This window comes from Macaca mulatta, chromosome 4 (assembly GCF_049350105.2).
Source record: "Macaca mulatta isolate MMU2019108-1 chromosome 4, T2T-MMU8v2.0, whole genome shotgun sequence".
Classification (NCBI taxonomy): domain Eukaryota; kingdom Metazoa; phylum Chordata; class Mammalia; order Primates; family Cercopithecidae; genus Macaca; species Macaca mulatta.
This window is the reverse complement of record NC_133409.1, coordinates 5,590,008-5,603,056: the sequence shown is the minus strand read 5'-3', so window position 1 is coordinate 5,603,056 and position 13,049 is coordinate 5,590,008. Positions and strand designations below refer to the sequence as shown.

Sequence of the window (13,049 nt, the reverse complement as noted above, 5' to 3'; positions counted from 1 at the left end):
GGATGTCAAACACACACACACGCCCCATCACACAAAGCACATACCACATATAGCACACACACCCCCACACACATACAAACCCCACACATACACACATCCTACATATGCACACATGCACACAGCATACCACACACCCCACACATAGCATACCACACACACCAACCCCACACACGTACACAGCATGCCAAACACACCCCCCACATATACACATAGTACACACACCACACACAGCACACATCACATACACCACAAATCACACACCTGACGTATACACACAACACACATCACACACATACCACACACTTATCCCACATGACACATGCACAACCCAAACATGCACACACACTCATATTCATACACACCATGCACACACAACCCCACACACCATGCACACACCCCCACACACCACGCACACGCAAACACACACACCGCACACATGCACGCGCGCTCACACACCCCCCTGCAAACCCCACACATGCACACGCAGTCTCACCCACACACCCCCACATCACACATGCACACTTGCACACATACGTACACCCCTCCCACACACGCACTCTTGCACGCACTCACACATGCACCCCCCACACACACACGCACTCTCATACACACTCACACATGCACCCCACACACACACGCACTCTCATACACACTCACACATGCACCCCACACACACACGCACTCTTGCACGTGCTCATCTCCTCTCAGTGCTCTCCACCCCTCCTTCCCTCTAGTCCTAGACGGAAGCTCCTGCCCGCCCTCCTGTATAATGTGGTGGCTGCTCACCTCTTTGGAGAGCCGGGTGAAGAGGTCCCCTCCCCGCAGGAAGTCCAGGATCAGGTAGAGCTTTCCTTCTGTCTGAAAGGCTGTGGGGGAGAGAGACCCGCATTTTGGCAGGTTGTCGAATGTCCTGTGGCTCTGGCTTCTCCCTGCTCAAGGTGCCGCTTACTCCGGGAGGCTGAGCGACTTGAGAAATGGCAGGACCCCGAATCCAGTAGAGGGGGTCTGACACTGTGAGGGCTGCCCCTCTCTCACTGTTTTAGGGGGTCTTGAGATTTTTTTCATCTTTCTTTTTTCTCCCCTCCTTCCCTTTTTCAATTGCAAAGGAATTGAAAGATACACGGGGAGAAAGATGTGCATATTCAAGCTGTTGTCGTTGCTGGCTTTCGTCGTAATGCATTAGTGAGCAGCCTGAAGGTGGCTCTGCTTCGGAGGACGTGTCCTTTCTGCCCTATGGAAGTGCCTTCTTCCTACAGAACTCCACTCTGGTACCAGGGAACCCCCTGCCTTCCTCTCTCGGCAGTTCTGGTGACGGGTCGGCCCAGTTATTTGTACATCAAGACAATGGGGCTCACGTCCGAGGTCTGGTCACTGTGAGCTGCAACTACAGACTTTCTGTTTCAGGCCACAGGCAGGCTACACAGCTCCTGCCCACCCTCAGCAAGGACCTGCCTCTGTTGAGAGGGCGCATGAGCACGGGAGGGTCTAGAGAAGCCCGTCACCATCGCTGCTGTGACGATGGCTGCTGCGGCAGCACTGGTGAGGCACCGCGTGGTGTCTATTTTATCTACATAGGAGGTGTGGCTGGAAGGGATCCCAATATCCCTGCATACTAGAAAACGTTTTATTTTCTAAAAGTAAATGCGAGAAACATCATAAATGTGGGGGTTTTGGAAACATAGCCTCTAGCTAGAAAGCCCTCTGCCAGAACTGTGTAAACTGAGTGCGCATTAAATGCTTCATCCTGGGCTTGATAGGCAGGTGGAGATGCTGGGTCACCACCGAGGTGATGTGGAGGTCTGTTTAAAGCTCTTTGTAGGACACTCAGTTCTTAAATTTCTTCAGAAAACACGCTAGCAAGTAACATAAATGACCTGTGGGATGGGACGTGACACCAGCCGCTGGGCAGCAGTGGAGAGGACAGAGTTTTGGAAAGCCAGCCTCTGCGACCTCCTCTGCCAGGAGGCAGAGGTTTGCAACTGCACTGTCCATGGCCCAGAAGGAACAGCAGGGTATGCCCAGCTTCTGCAGGCCTCCTTCATCCTGTCCTCAGATTCACGCAAATCTCACTAACACCTCCCAGACACACCACCTTGTCCTTTGCAACCAAGAACAAACTACTGGTTTTATTGTTGTTCCCTTCTGTGCTTAGCTCATCTGGATTATTAGGTGGGAAAGTTTAATGCAGTAAGCCATGAGTCTGCAGCCACCATCTCATCCCATCTTTTTTTAATTTGAAGATTTCACTTACTGCTTCTCTACTGGGATAAAAAGGCAGACAGCAAATGAAGAGAAGTTGTGTGGCAAAGCAGCTGTGTGGCCTTTGGTTAATTATTTGAGCCTCGAAACATGAAAATAATAAGCTACCTTGAATGGAAGTTTTGAGGGGTCAATGAGCTACTATCTTTAAACATGATATTCATTTGAAATGAAGAAGGTGTTACCATTTCTGGTTTAAAGAAATTATTGGGTCATAGAGCTTTTTATTCTAAAACAACACAAAAATAAGTCATAGATTCACCCCAATCTAGGTTGAGATTATCAATGGTATGGTAACAATTTAATAATGGATATCCCATCAAAATTAGATCTTTGAGATGAAAACAGGGCTTCTTGCTCTTTCAAAGAAAATAAATACAGAAGAGACTAAGCGATCAGGATAGAAGGCACCTTCATCCCCAGGCAGGGCAGGACTCCATGGTATGGGAAAGATTGTCTTCTTTCTGATCTGTTATTTCTTTTTCAATTTTCTTTGATCTGCAGAAGGTTGCCCTGGGTCCTCTCTAAAGTGTCATTTTGACTCTACTTACCATAATGGAGCTTCACAATGAAGGGGTGATTCACCTCTGCCAGGATGTCCCTCTCCATCTTCGATCTCACTCGGTCCCGAACTGCAGAGTAGAAAGATAGAGGCTTTCATGAGGCAGGAAATAAGAGTTCTGAGGAACACTGAACACGAAATATTAGATCTAATTCCTGCCAACTTTTCATTAAAACATTTCAAACACATACAAAACTTGAAAAAGTTGGCCGGGCGCGGTGGCTCAAGCCTGTAATCCCAGCACTTTGGGAGGCCGAGACGGGCGGATCACGAGGTCAGGAGATCGAGACCATCCTGGCTAACACGGTGAAACCCCGACTCTACTAAAAATACAAAAAACTAGCCGGGCGAGGTGGCGGCGCCTGTAGTCCCAGCTACTCGGGAGGCTGAGGCAGGAGAATGGCGTAAACCCAGGAGGCGGAGCTTGCAGTGAACTGAGATCCAGCCACTGCACTCCAGCCTGGGCGACAGAGCGAGACTCCGTCTCAAAAAAAAAAAAAAAAATGTTGTACAATAATCCTAGATTTAACAACTGCTTACATTTTAATATATTTGCTTTCTCTCTCTCAAACTATATTTTATATATATATATATACACACACATATATACATATATATACACACACACATATATACACACACATATATATACACACACACACATATATATAAAACGCATCTCTAGCTCTCCAAAAAATTAAAAATAAACTGTAGGCAGCACGACATGTTACTCTGAGGTGCATGTGCAGGTGTCTCCTAAGAATAGGGACAGTCTCTTAGCATAACTCTAACACCTACTGTCACACATAGGAAAACCAGCAATCACTCCATGATACATCTAACATCCAATCTATATTCAGTCCTCCCCTCCATGGCGTTTTCCCGACCTAGGTATCCAATTCAATTATACTGGTTGTTAAATGTCTTTGTTTTGCTCCTAGAAGACAATGGTCCCACACTTATTTCCCTCGCCCTGTATTTTTTCATGGACTTTTTGGGAAGTCCAGGTCAGTTTTTGTCTGTAGAATGTTCCACATTCTGGGTTCGTCTGATCATTGCTCAATTGCTTTCTATAACGCTTGTATTTCTTGTAAACTGGAGGCGTGATAAGATTGGGGATAAACATTTTTGGTCACCAGGTGATGCCTGTACTTTAGCCTCCTCAGATCAAGGGTGCCTGCTGGGCTCGCCCTCTCTGTGATGCTAAACATGATGGGTGGTTGAGGTGGCAGGTCACCATCTCTCCATGGAAAAGGTCTTCATGTCCCTTTGTAAGTAACAAGCATCTGTGGGCTAATACCTGGCATGGAGTGATCTGTGGGTTCCCTAGCAATCCTTCATCCAATGGTGTTAGCATACATATGTGATCCCTGCCTGAATCATTCAGGGCTACAGAACAGCCATGTTCACACATTTCTGATGGAACTGGAAATCAAGAGGAAGATTCCTTCTCTCCCTCTCCATGAAGATAACCATGGACCATGTACTTTCTGTTGAATTTAGTGTGTTACAACAGTTAAATATTCTTCTTAGTGCTCACACTATCTCAAGTCTGGCCATCTGGGAATACAGATGTAATTAGTTTTGATGCAAAAACAAATGAACAAACAAACAAAGAGCACCACTTGAGTAAGAATAGCTTTAGTATTCCCCTGAGCAAGCTGCTATACCCAGGGCAGTATCCGGGACCTCACACAGCCCCATGAGTGACGGGAGAAAATTTCTTCAAACATTTCTATTGGGACAAATATGGTAAGTGTTGTATCATGGGTCAGGTATTTAAATTTATCCATATTTAGGACTTGGGATACACACACTGCTAAAGTTTTATTTAAGAAATTCTTGGCCGGGCACAGTGGCTCACACCTGTAATCCCAGCACTTTGGGAGGCCGAAACAGGTGGATCGCCAGGTCAGGAGATCAAGACCATCCTGGTTAACACAGTGAAACCCCATCTCTACTAAAAATACAAAAAAAAATTAGCCGGGCGTGGTGGCGGGCGCCTGTAGTCCCAGCTACTAGGGAGGCTGAGGCAGGAGAATGGCGTGAACCCGGGAGGCGGAGCTTGCAGTGAGCTGAGATCGCGCCACTGCACTCCAGCCTAGGGGACAGAGCAAGACTCCGTCTCAAAAAAAAAAAGAGAAATTTTTCACCAAGAATGCTACAATAATAAGAAGAAAATAGAAAATAACAAACTGGGAGAATGTGGAGAACTTGAACCATTGTGCATAGCTGATGACAGTGTAAAATGGCACAGTCACTGTGGAAAATAGTGTGGTAGTTCCTCACAAAGAAGCAGAATTACCGTGTGACCCAGCAATTCTGCTCAGAGGATACACATCCAAAAAAACTGAAAGCATGGATTTGAACAGGTTCATCTACCCATGTTCGTGGCAGCATTATTTACAACAGACAAAGGAGGAATCAACCCAAGTGTCCATCAACAGATGAACAAAATGTGATGCTGTAGTAAACACACACACACACACACACACACACACACAATGGGATATTATTCAGCTCTAAAAAAGGGTAAAATTCTAACACACAATATGAATGAAACTTCAGGACATTATACTAAGTGAAATAAGCCAGACACAAGAAGACAACTATTGTATGATCCCACTATAAGAGCTACCCAGAGTAGTCAGATTCAGAGAGACAGAAAGCAGAATCGTGGTGAACAAGAGCTGGAAGAGGGAGAATGGGAAGTCACTGTTTCCATTTGGGATGATAAAAAGGTTTTGGGTGTAATATTGGTGAGGACAACATTGTGAATGTATTCATGTCACTGAACTGTTCACTTACAAGTGGTTAAAGTGATCAATATTATGTTATATAGGTCTTACCACAGTTATAAAGAGAAAGTCCTTCCTCATTCCTGGGTCCCTGAGATTCACTGTCTCAACTCCTGGTTTTAATGCTCACACCTAGGATTCAGGCTCTCTGAAGTCTGCCTTTGTCTTTGGTGCTGGGACAGTTTTGCTTTCCCGTTTGGTCTGTAATAGTGTCTCCGGGGGCCGGGTGGTGACCGTGGTGTCTGGCCCTGCACTCCAGCTCACTGTCAGCATCACTGTGTCCTACTCTTGACTTCAGTTTCCTCATATGCTAACCAGATGAGACAGCTCCCACCTCCTGGGGCTGCCTGAGAAACCTGTGAGGTGATGTGTGTGCCACAACAACACGGGGCCAGCCCACACTGTGCTGCCTCAGGTGTCATTGCAGTGACACCTGTATTATATGCTCAGATCCTCGTTTGTTTTCTTTTTCTTTTTTTCTGATCTCTCCTTGCTGTTCCACTGCTCTGCCCATCCCTCTTCTAACCCCAGACCCTTGTCATCACTGTGGTCCTGTGACATTCCTTAGAGCAGGGGTGTCGAATCTTTTGACTTCCCTGGGCCACACCAGAAGAACTGTCTTGAGCCACACATAAAATACACTAACACTAGCGATAGCTGATGACCTTTAAAACATCACCAAAAATCTCATCATCTTTTAAGAAAGTTTACAAATTTGTGTTGGGCTGCATTAAAAGCTATCCTGGGCCCCACGTAGCCCACAAGCTGTGGGTTGGACAAGCTTGCCTTACAGTCTAGACGGGCATCGAGTAGGCACACAGCAGGTGGTGCTGTGCGTCTCCCCTGAACCTCAGTACCTCCTTCCCCAGTGGTCCTTGCAGTTCCTAATCCCTGGAGACCAAAACACCAAGGTGGAGGGTGCGGGAACGACTTCTTATCACTTACGCCCAAGGGGACACGGGGGGTCCTCCTTCCGCCTCAACTAACGGAATCAGGATTTTATTGCTTAAAAGACCTTGGGGAGCATGCAGTTCAACCCCATGTTCTTACAGAAGAGGAAACAGGCTCACTGCAGTAAAAAGCATTGCTCAAAGTTAGATAGCTCCTGGTGGCCTGGAGGAAGCAGACCCCTGCCTGCCCCCCTCCACTGGGTGAAGGCCTGGTGTAGGTCCCAGCCAGCGTGTGTGCACTGTCCTCCTGGACACAGGGGCAGCATGGACTGCGGCACAGGAGACAAACTGCTGGGGAGGCAAAAGGGGAAGCAAACAACCTGGGCTGAAGGAGATTTAATGAGAGGGGCCATGAATGGAAACCACTACCCCAGTTGTTAAAGCGGAGGACTGTGTTCAGAAGCCAGGAGAGCGCAGAACACTTTCACAGAATACAATTTTGTACCCCTGGCTGTGATTTTCTCTCTAGAGTAATGACCCCGGAGTTTAGAGATTCTTTTCTTCCTCTCTGATTGTAGTCATTGTGTGCAAACCTTTTTGGAAGGCTCTCCTACGGAATTTAGTCTTGCACCCGCTCCTGTTTATCATTTGTGAGTTCATGTCTTAGTGATCTGGATTCTGTGTGCTGGTCAGGGTAGTTTTCTTCTCTATGTAGGTAAACTGGAAAATAGGCCATAGGATCACGGATGTCGGGGAGATGTAGGAGCAAAGGTAGGCTCCGTCTTCCTAGCCCTTTTGCAAATCAGACAGCTGAATGGTGAGGTCACAATTCTTGCCACTTGGCCTCAAATTCTTTCCTCTCCCACCTCTTCTCCTGGGCCCACTCCTTTCCCATCACTGCTTCTCAGTCTCCTTTGTGCTGGGCATTTGGAATGTGAAGAGGCAGGCTCTGCCCTCCAGGAAGTGAGAGCCCTGTGGGTAGACACTCTGCGGCGATGGCAGCAAGGGGCCACCAGAGGGTGACCAGCCCCACCCCTTGTGTGCTGGGGGAGCTGTGCATGCTGGGGGAACTGGAAACGGCCCGGGAGGTTTTCACAGAGGAGGAGCTAAGCCTTACAGGGGACCCGGGAGCCTCCAGGTGCTCAGGCAGGAGGATACAGGCCAAGGGATGGCCCTGAAGAGTGGCAGCTGGGGTACCCTCAGGGATGCAGGTGGGATGGTGCACAGAGCTGCAGCGCCACACTGATGAGGCCTGTGGGCAGGGACATGGGAGCCTGCAGAGCCGAGAGACCATGGACAGGACTTTCACACAGCACATGTTTAGGGCCTCTAGATTTAAGAGGTAATGTGGAGGATGCAATAGCAACAGGGCCGGAATGGACAATGTGGCTAGAATGGGGCAAAGGGATCCTGCTATCCAGCCCTGCAGAGGGACAGGTCTGGCCTGGAAGAGGGAGAACTGAGACCTCACGACCTCTCAGCTGCTGGGAATAAAAGGGAAGGAGCTGCATCATCCTAGCCCTCTGCATGGGTGACTGGTGGAGAAATTAGCCAGGAGAGAAGACAGGTGGTGGGCAGGGAGAGAACAGGCCACCTGCACTCTTGGCCTGTTGAGTGCTGAGGACATGCAGGGCTCAGGAAAAGACTTGGTTTAGAGCTTTGCTGGAAATACAGATGCAAACACCCACCCCAAGGCAGCAGCCCAGGGTGCCCGAGGACCACTGGAGGACATGCAGGATGAGAGGAGGACCATGGTGAGGACCTCGGTGAGGGTATTGTTGTTCTGAAGGAGGAGGGAGAGAGGATGCACCATGATGTGGTCCGCAGTGGGAAGACCCAGAGGAGACAGAGAGAGACTAATCAGGAAATGTGAAAGAAGTGTTTGGTGGCAGCAGATGCTCAAGACAGTCCACCAGGTGGGGACTGCAGGAGGCCACTGGTGGAGTCGTGTGACTCACGGCCGGTTCATCGGGGACGATACGATGAGGACACTGCTCATCCCAGGGGAGAGCCGGCAGCAGCTGGGTCTGTGTAACCCCTTGATGTGACTTTTAGAAGCTTTGATATACTTTTTTATTAAAACATTTTATCCATTCATTCCTGAAAAAATAGTTCCTGATGTAGATAAAAATAAGAGAGCTTGTTTTATTAAACACGGCTGCAGTTATGCACCGGAGAGGACACTCTGAAGGGCAAAACCTCACACGAGCATCGGCATGACGTCATTAGATGCTCCCAACAGCCTCTGGAGATTGCCGGATGGAGCTCTTGTATCTACTACCCTGGCTCTGCGGCAGAGGAGAATGAATGTACGGAGGAAAAGCAAAACGATTCACAAGGAAGATGTTACAAAGAACGTCTCTGTGAAAGGAAAATAAATCCTGGGGCCCCCACATCACTAAGCTAAAGGGAAAAGTCAAGCTGGGAGCTGCTTGGGGCCAGCTCGCCTCCCATCCTATTCAGTCACCCCTCTGCTCACTGAGATCAGTGCAGATCTGATTGTCTCCTTTGGAGAGGCTCGTCAGAAACTCAGAAGAATGTGATCATTTGTCTCTTATCTACCTTTGACCCGGAAGCCCCTCCCCGCTGAAGACCGAAGAGTCTTCCCACCTTTGCTTCCAGTTGTCCAACCTTTCCAGACTGAACCAGTGTTCATATGTATGTTGACTGATGTCCTATGTCTCCCTAAAATGTACAAAACCAAATGGTCCTCTGACCACCTTGGGCACATGTTGTCAGGACCTCCTGAGGCCGTCACAGGTGCATGTCCTCAACCTTGGCATAAACTTTCTAAATTAACTGAGACCTGTCTGAGATTTTGGGGGTTCACATCTCCATTGCCCACCTCTCCCCAGTTATAGCCTCCAATAGCTACAGCCAGTGTGAGCACCAAAGAGTTTCCGGGAGTTAATGAAAGCAAACCTGGAATCTATTCACTCACCACAAAGACCCCAAAGGCAGAAAGGACATAGTGGAATCAGAAAGATTTCTCTCAAAGTAAAAGCAAAGGCCTGGGCAGAAGACACAGGGCTCATGAACACAGGCGGGCTCTGCAGGAAGCCGGGGGTGGGGAGGGCGGGAGTGACCACACACAGTGGGAGGGGTGGGGAGGCCGCCCCTTCCAGGATGATTAAACAATAAGCCTCTCTCTCTCTGAGCTGCCTGCTGGCATCAAACAAAGTTAAACTCAATAAGGAAAATTTCTCTGTCACACATCACACAGCCAATGGGGCTGCCATTGAGGACCCATGGGCTTTACCACGCCCTAGACTCAAAATGCTTCCACACAGGGAAAACCTCATGAGATGCATGTGGCCAGGCTTCCAATGCTGTGCCCTTTGTCTCAGCAGAGCAGGCCCAGGCTTGGCAGCGCCCGAGGGAGGGCAGGCCATCCGTCACCCCAACGTGCCTCCTCTTCTGGGTGAAGTCCCTGTTCCACCTGCCAGGCCCTGCATGCTCTGAAGCTGAGACCTGGTGAAGCAGCGTGGCAGAGAAAAGGGGGGTTCCTACTCCATCTTGCCATCTCCTTGCAAAGCTTGGTCTTTGACTCTGGGTAAGAGCATCTAAAAGTCCTCTAAACAGGACCGCTGTTATTGAATTCACATCCATTTGGAATGAAGAACATTGTTTAGCCACATATCTGACTTTATAGCATTGGTAAGTCTGGTGAAAAATTAGAGAAAGATAGATGTCTTATATTCAAATTTGGAAGGGACTATCTAGTTACAGTAAAAAAAAACAAAAAACAAAAAAAAAAACAAAACAAGGTCTCCTCCCTATATCTTACACTAAAATAAATCCCAGCTCTATTAAAGAATTACTTTAAAAACAAAACAAAACAAAAACAAAGTTGGCCAGGCACGGTGGCTCACACCTGTAAGTCTAGCACTTTGGGAGGCTGAGGTGGGTGGATTGCTTGAGCTCAAGAGTTGGAGACAAGCCTGAGTGTTGGGAACAGGCCCCCAAATCTGGCCATAAACTGGCCCCAAAACTGGCCATAAACAAAATCTCTGCAGCACTGTGACATGCTCGTGATGGCCTTGACACCATGGCCTACCCAGGGTGGAAAACCGCTTAACGCATTCTTAAACCACAAACAACAGCATGAGCGATCTGTGCCATAAGGACATGTTCATGGTGCCGGTAACTAGCCAGAGCCATCCCTTTATTTTGGCCCATCCCTTTGTTTCCCATAAGGAATACTTTTAGTAAATCTTATGACTGGCTTGCTGTCAATAAATATGCGGGTAAATCTCTGTTCAAGGTTCTCAGCTCTGAAGGCTATGAGACCCCTGACTTGCCACTCCACACGCTATATTTCTGTGTGTGTGTCATTAATTCCTCTAGCGCCACTGGGTTAGGGTCTCCACAACCGAGCTGGTCTCGGCACCTGAGCAACACCGTAAAATGCTGTCTCTACTAAAAATACAAAAAATTAGCCAGGAGTGGTGGCGTGCACCTACAGCCCTAGCTCTTGGAAAGCTGAGGTGGGAGAATCTCTTGAGCCTGACAAGTTGAGGTAGGGTGATGGGAGTAAAACACTGCCTCAAAAAAAAAAAAAAAAGGCAAAAACAAACTACAATAAAGGTGAACACTTATCTGGTATCCGGATGGGAATCTTTTTTTTTGTTTTTTAAATATAAGCAATGGAAGAAATAACACAGAAAAGATAGACAGATTGAGTTACAAAATATTTACAAATTGGCCATCCAAAAAGATTATAAAATTAAAAGGCAAACAAAAAATATGGTTATCTTAAAACAAGCAGAAAAAAAGGTCAAAAGCCAAAATAAATACAATACCCAATACTATCATTATGCTTATAATAATAAAGAAATGGAGAATTTAGCCCTGACAGTGAACAGAACATATTCCAGATTAAACACATCAGTGCAGGGAAGACGTTTTTGTAAGAATGTTCTGTACGGTTGACACCCCGGGCACAATGTGGCCTAACACAAGTATATGTTGGCTTTAGGGTGGCAGAAAACAGGAAAAGGATGTGTCCCCTCCAGGGCAGGGCTGTATTACTGCTGACGACACGGTGTAACTGACCAATGCCTAGTTTCCATATATGAATGCAAGGACAAACTAAACAAGATGTCAAGGGACAAGGACAGTCATTACACCAAGCAACGCCCTCAGCATATGAAATACTATGACTGGAAATGGCTCTTCAAGACTGGGGAAGATGCTCAGGTCTGTGCAAATTCTAGCTTTGCTGGGCACAGCTGCAATCCACTGACCTCACCATTGCCCACCCTAGGAGGTGTTGGTTATTCATGGCCCATAGCCAGGGATGGAATGAAAGGGCTGGAACCATGGATCTGCCAACTGACAGCCATGGAGTGATTCTTCCACTAAGAAACAGACAGTGAAAGCAAATGTTTCATTTTCTGATGCTGAGTACGTTCAAGCCGCCTCTTTGACAGCCAGGGAGTCCAAGGAGCTTTCATTTCTAAGATCTAGACACACAAAAAAGAAAACCAAGTGAAGAGGTTTCTTTGGACATGTCAGCAACAATTTTCTGTTGGGTAGTTCTAGACTAGTGGAGACTCTGGAGCCAAGCCATTTGGGCCAGGCCAGAGCCTCTCTGTGATGTTTATTCTCTGGTACTTAACAGGTTAGTCTGAAGTTGACTGGGGCTTGCTACTATAGATGTGAAAAGAATAAATATTCTAGGCTATCTTGAGATTCACTAATAAATGGTAGGTACTGGGGATAAGTTAAAATTTCATCGTCCTGGCCGGGCGCGGTGGCTCAAGCCTGTAATCCCAGCACTTTGGGAGGCCGAGATGGGCGGATCACGAGGTCAGGAGATCAGGACCAACCTGGCTAACACGGTGAAACCCCACCTCTACTAAAAAATACAAAAAACTAGCCAGGCGAGGTGGCGGGCGCCTGTAGTCCCAGCTACTCGGGAGGCTGAGGCAGGAGAATGGCATGAACCCAGGAGGCGGAGCTTGCAGTGAGCTGAGATCCGGCCACTGCACTCCAGCCTGGGCAACAGAGCGAGACTCCGTCTCAGGGAAGAAAAAAAAAAAGATTTCATTGTTCTTCAAGTCAGCCCTCTATTTGTGGCCAACCTGCCGTATTTCAGGTTTGGGTGATGTGGTTTCCATGGTTTACTTTGCTCTGTTCAGCAACCTGTGCCTACTAGTACCAGCTCTAACTGCCATGTGCTCTTCACCTGTCACGGCCCCAAGACAATCCCTGGGGCTGAGATGGTTGTGGAGACACCAACAGGTTCACCCCACTGTGAAGGGCATGGTTTCCTTCCCAGGAAAACATGGGAGGAAGCACTTTGTGAGATTATCCTGGCAGGCATAGGATATATGATACACAACTAGAGCTACTTTCTGGAACCCCTCTTCAAGGTGCCTTTTTTCAGGCAGCAATGCCTGTGTTTGTGTTTCTGATTTTTATATGATCTCCACCAACAGACATTATATGTATGTCACATTATATAGCATATTGTGGTGGTTAGTTTTAGTGTCAACTTGACTGGGCTAAGAGATGCCCAGAGACCCCGTGAAACGT

General features: G+C 47.6%; 1 protein-coding gene across 7 annotated transcripts in view; it reads right to left on the bottom strand.

The window, feature by feature from the left end:
- RPS6KA2 (ribosomal protein S6 kinase A2) overlaps positions 1-13,049 on the bottom strand; it is a 452,599-nt gene that overhangs the window by 93,569 nt on the left and 345,981 nt on the right. For all 7 annotated transcript variants that reach the window (XM_015137669.3, XM_077999204.1, XM_015137670.3 and 4 more), the window contains 2 exons: positions 2,811-2,891; positions 787-866 (listed from right to left, as the gene is read on the bottom strand). In XM_015137669.3, the coding sequence (XP_014993155.1) occupies positions 787-866; positions 2,811-2,891 (161 nt within the window). The remainder of the gene's footprint in view (positions 1-786; positions 867-2,810; positions 2,892-13,049) is intronic.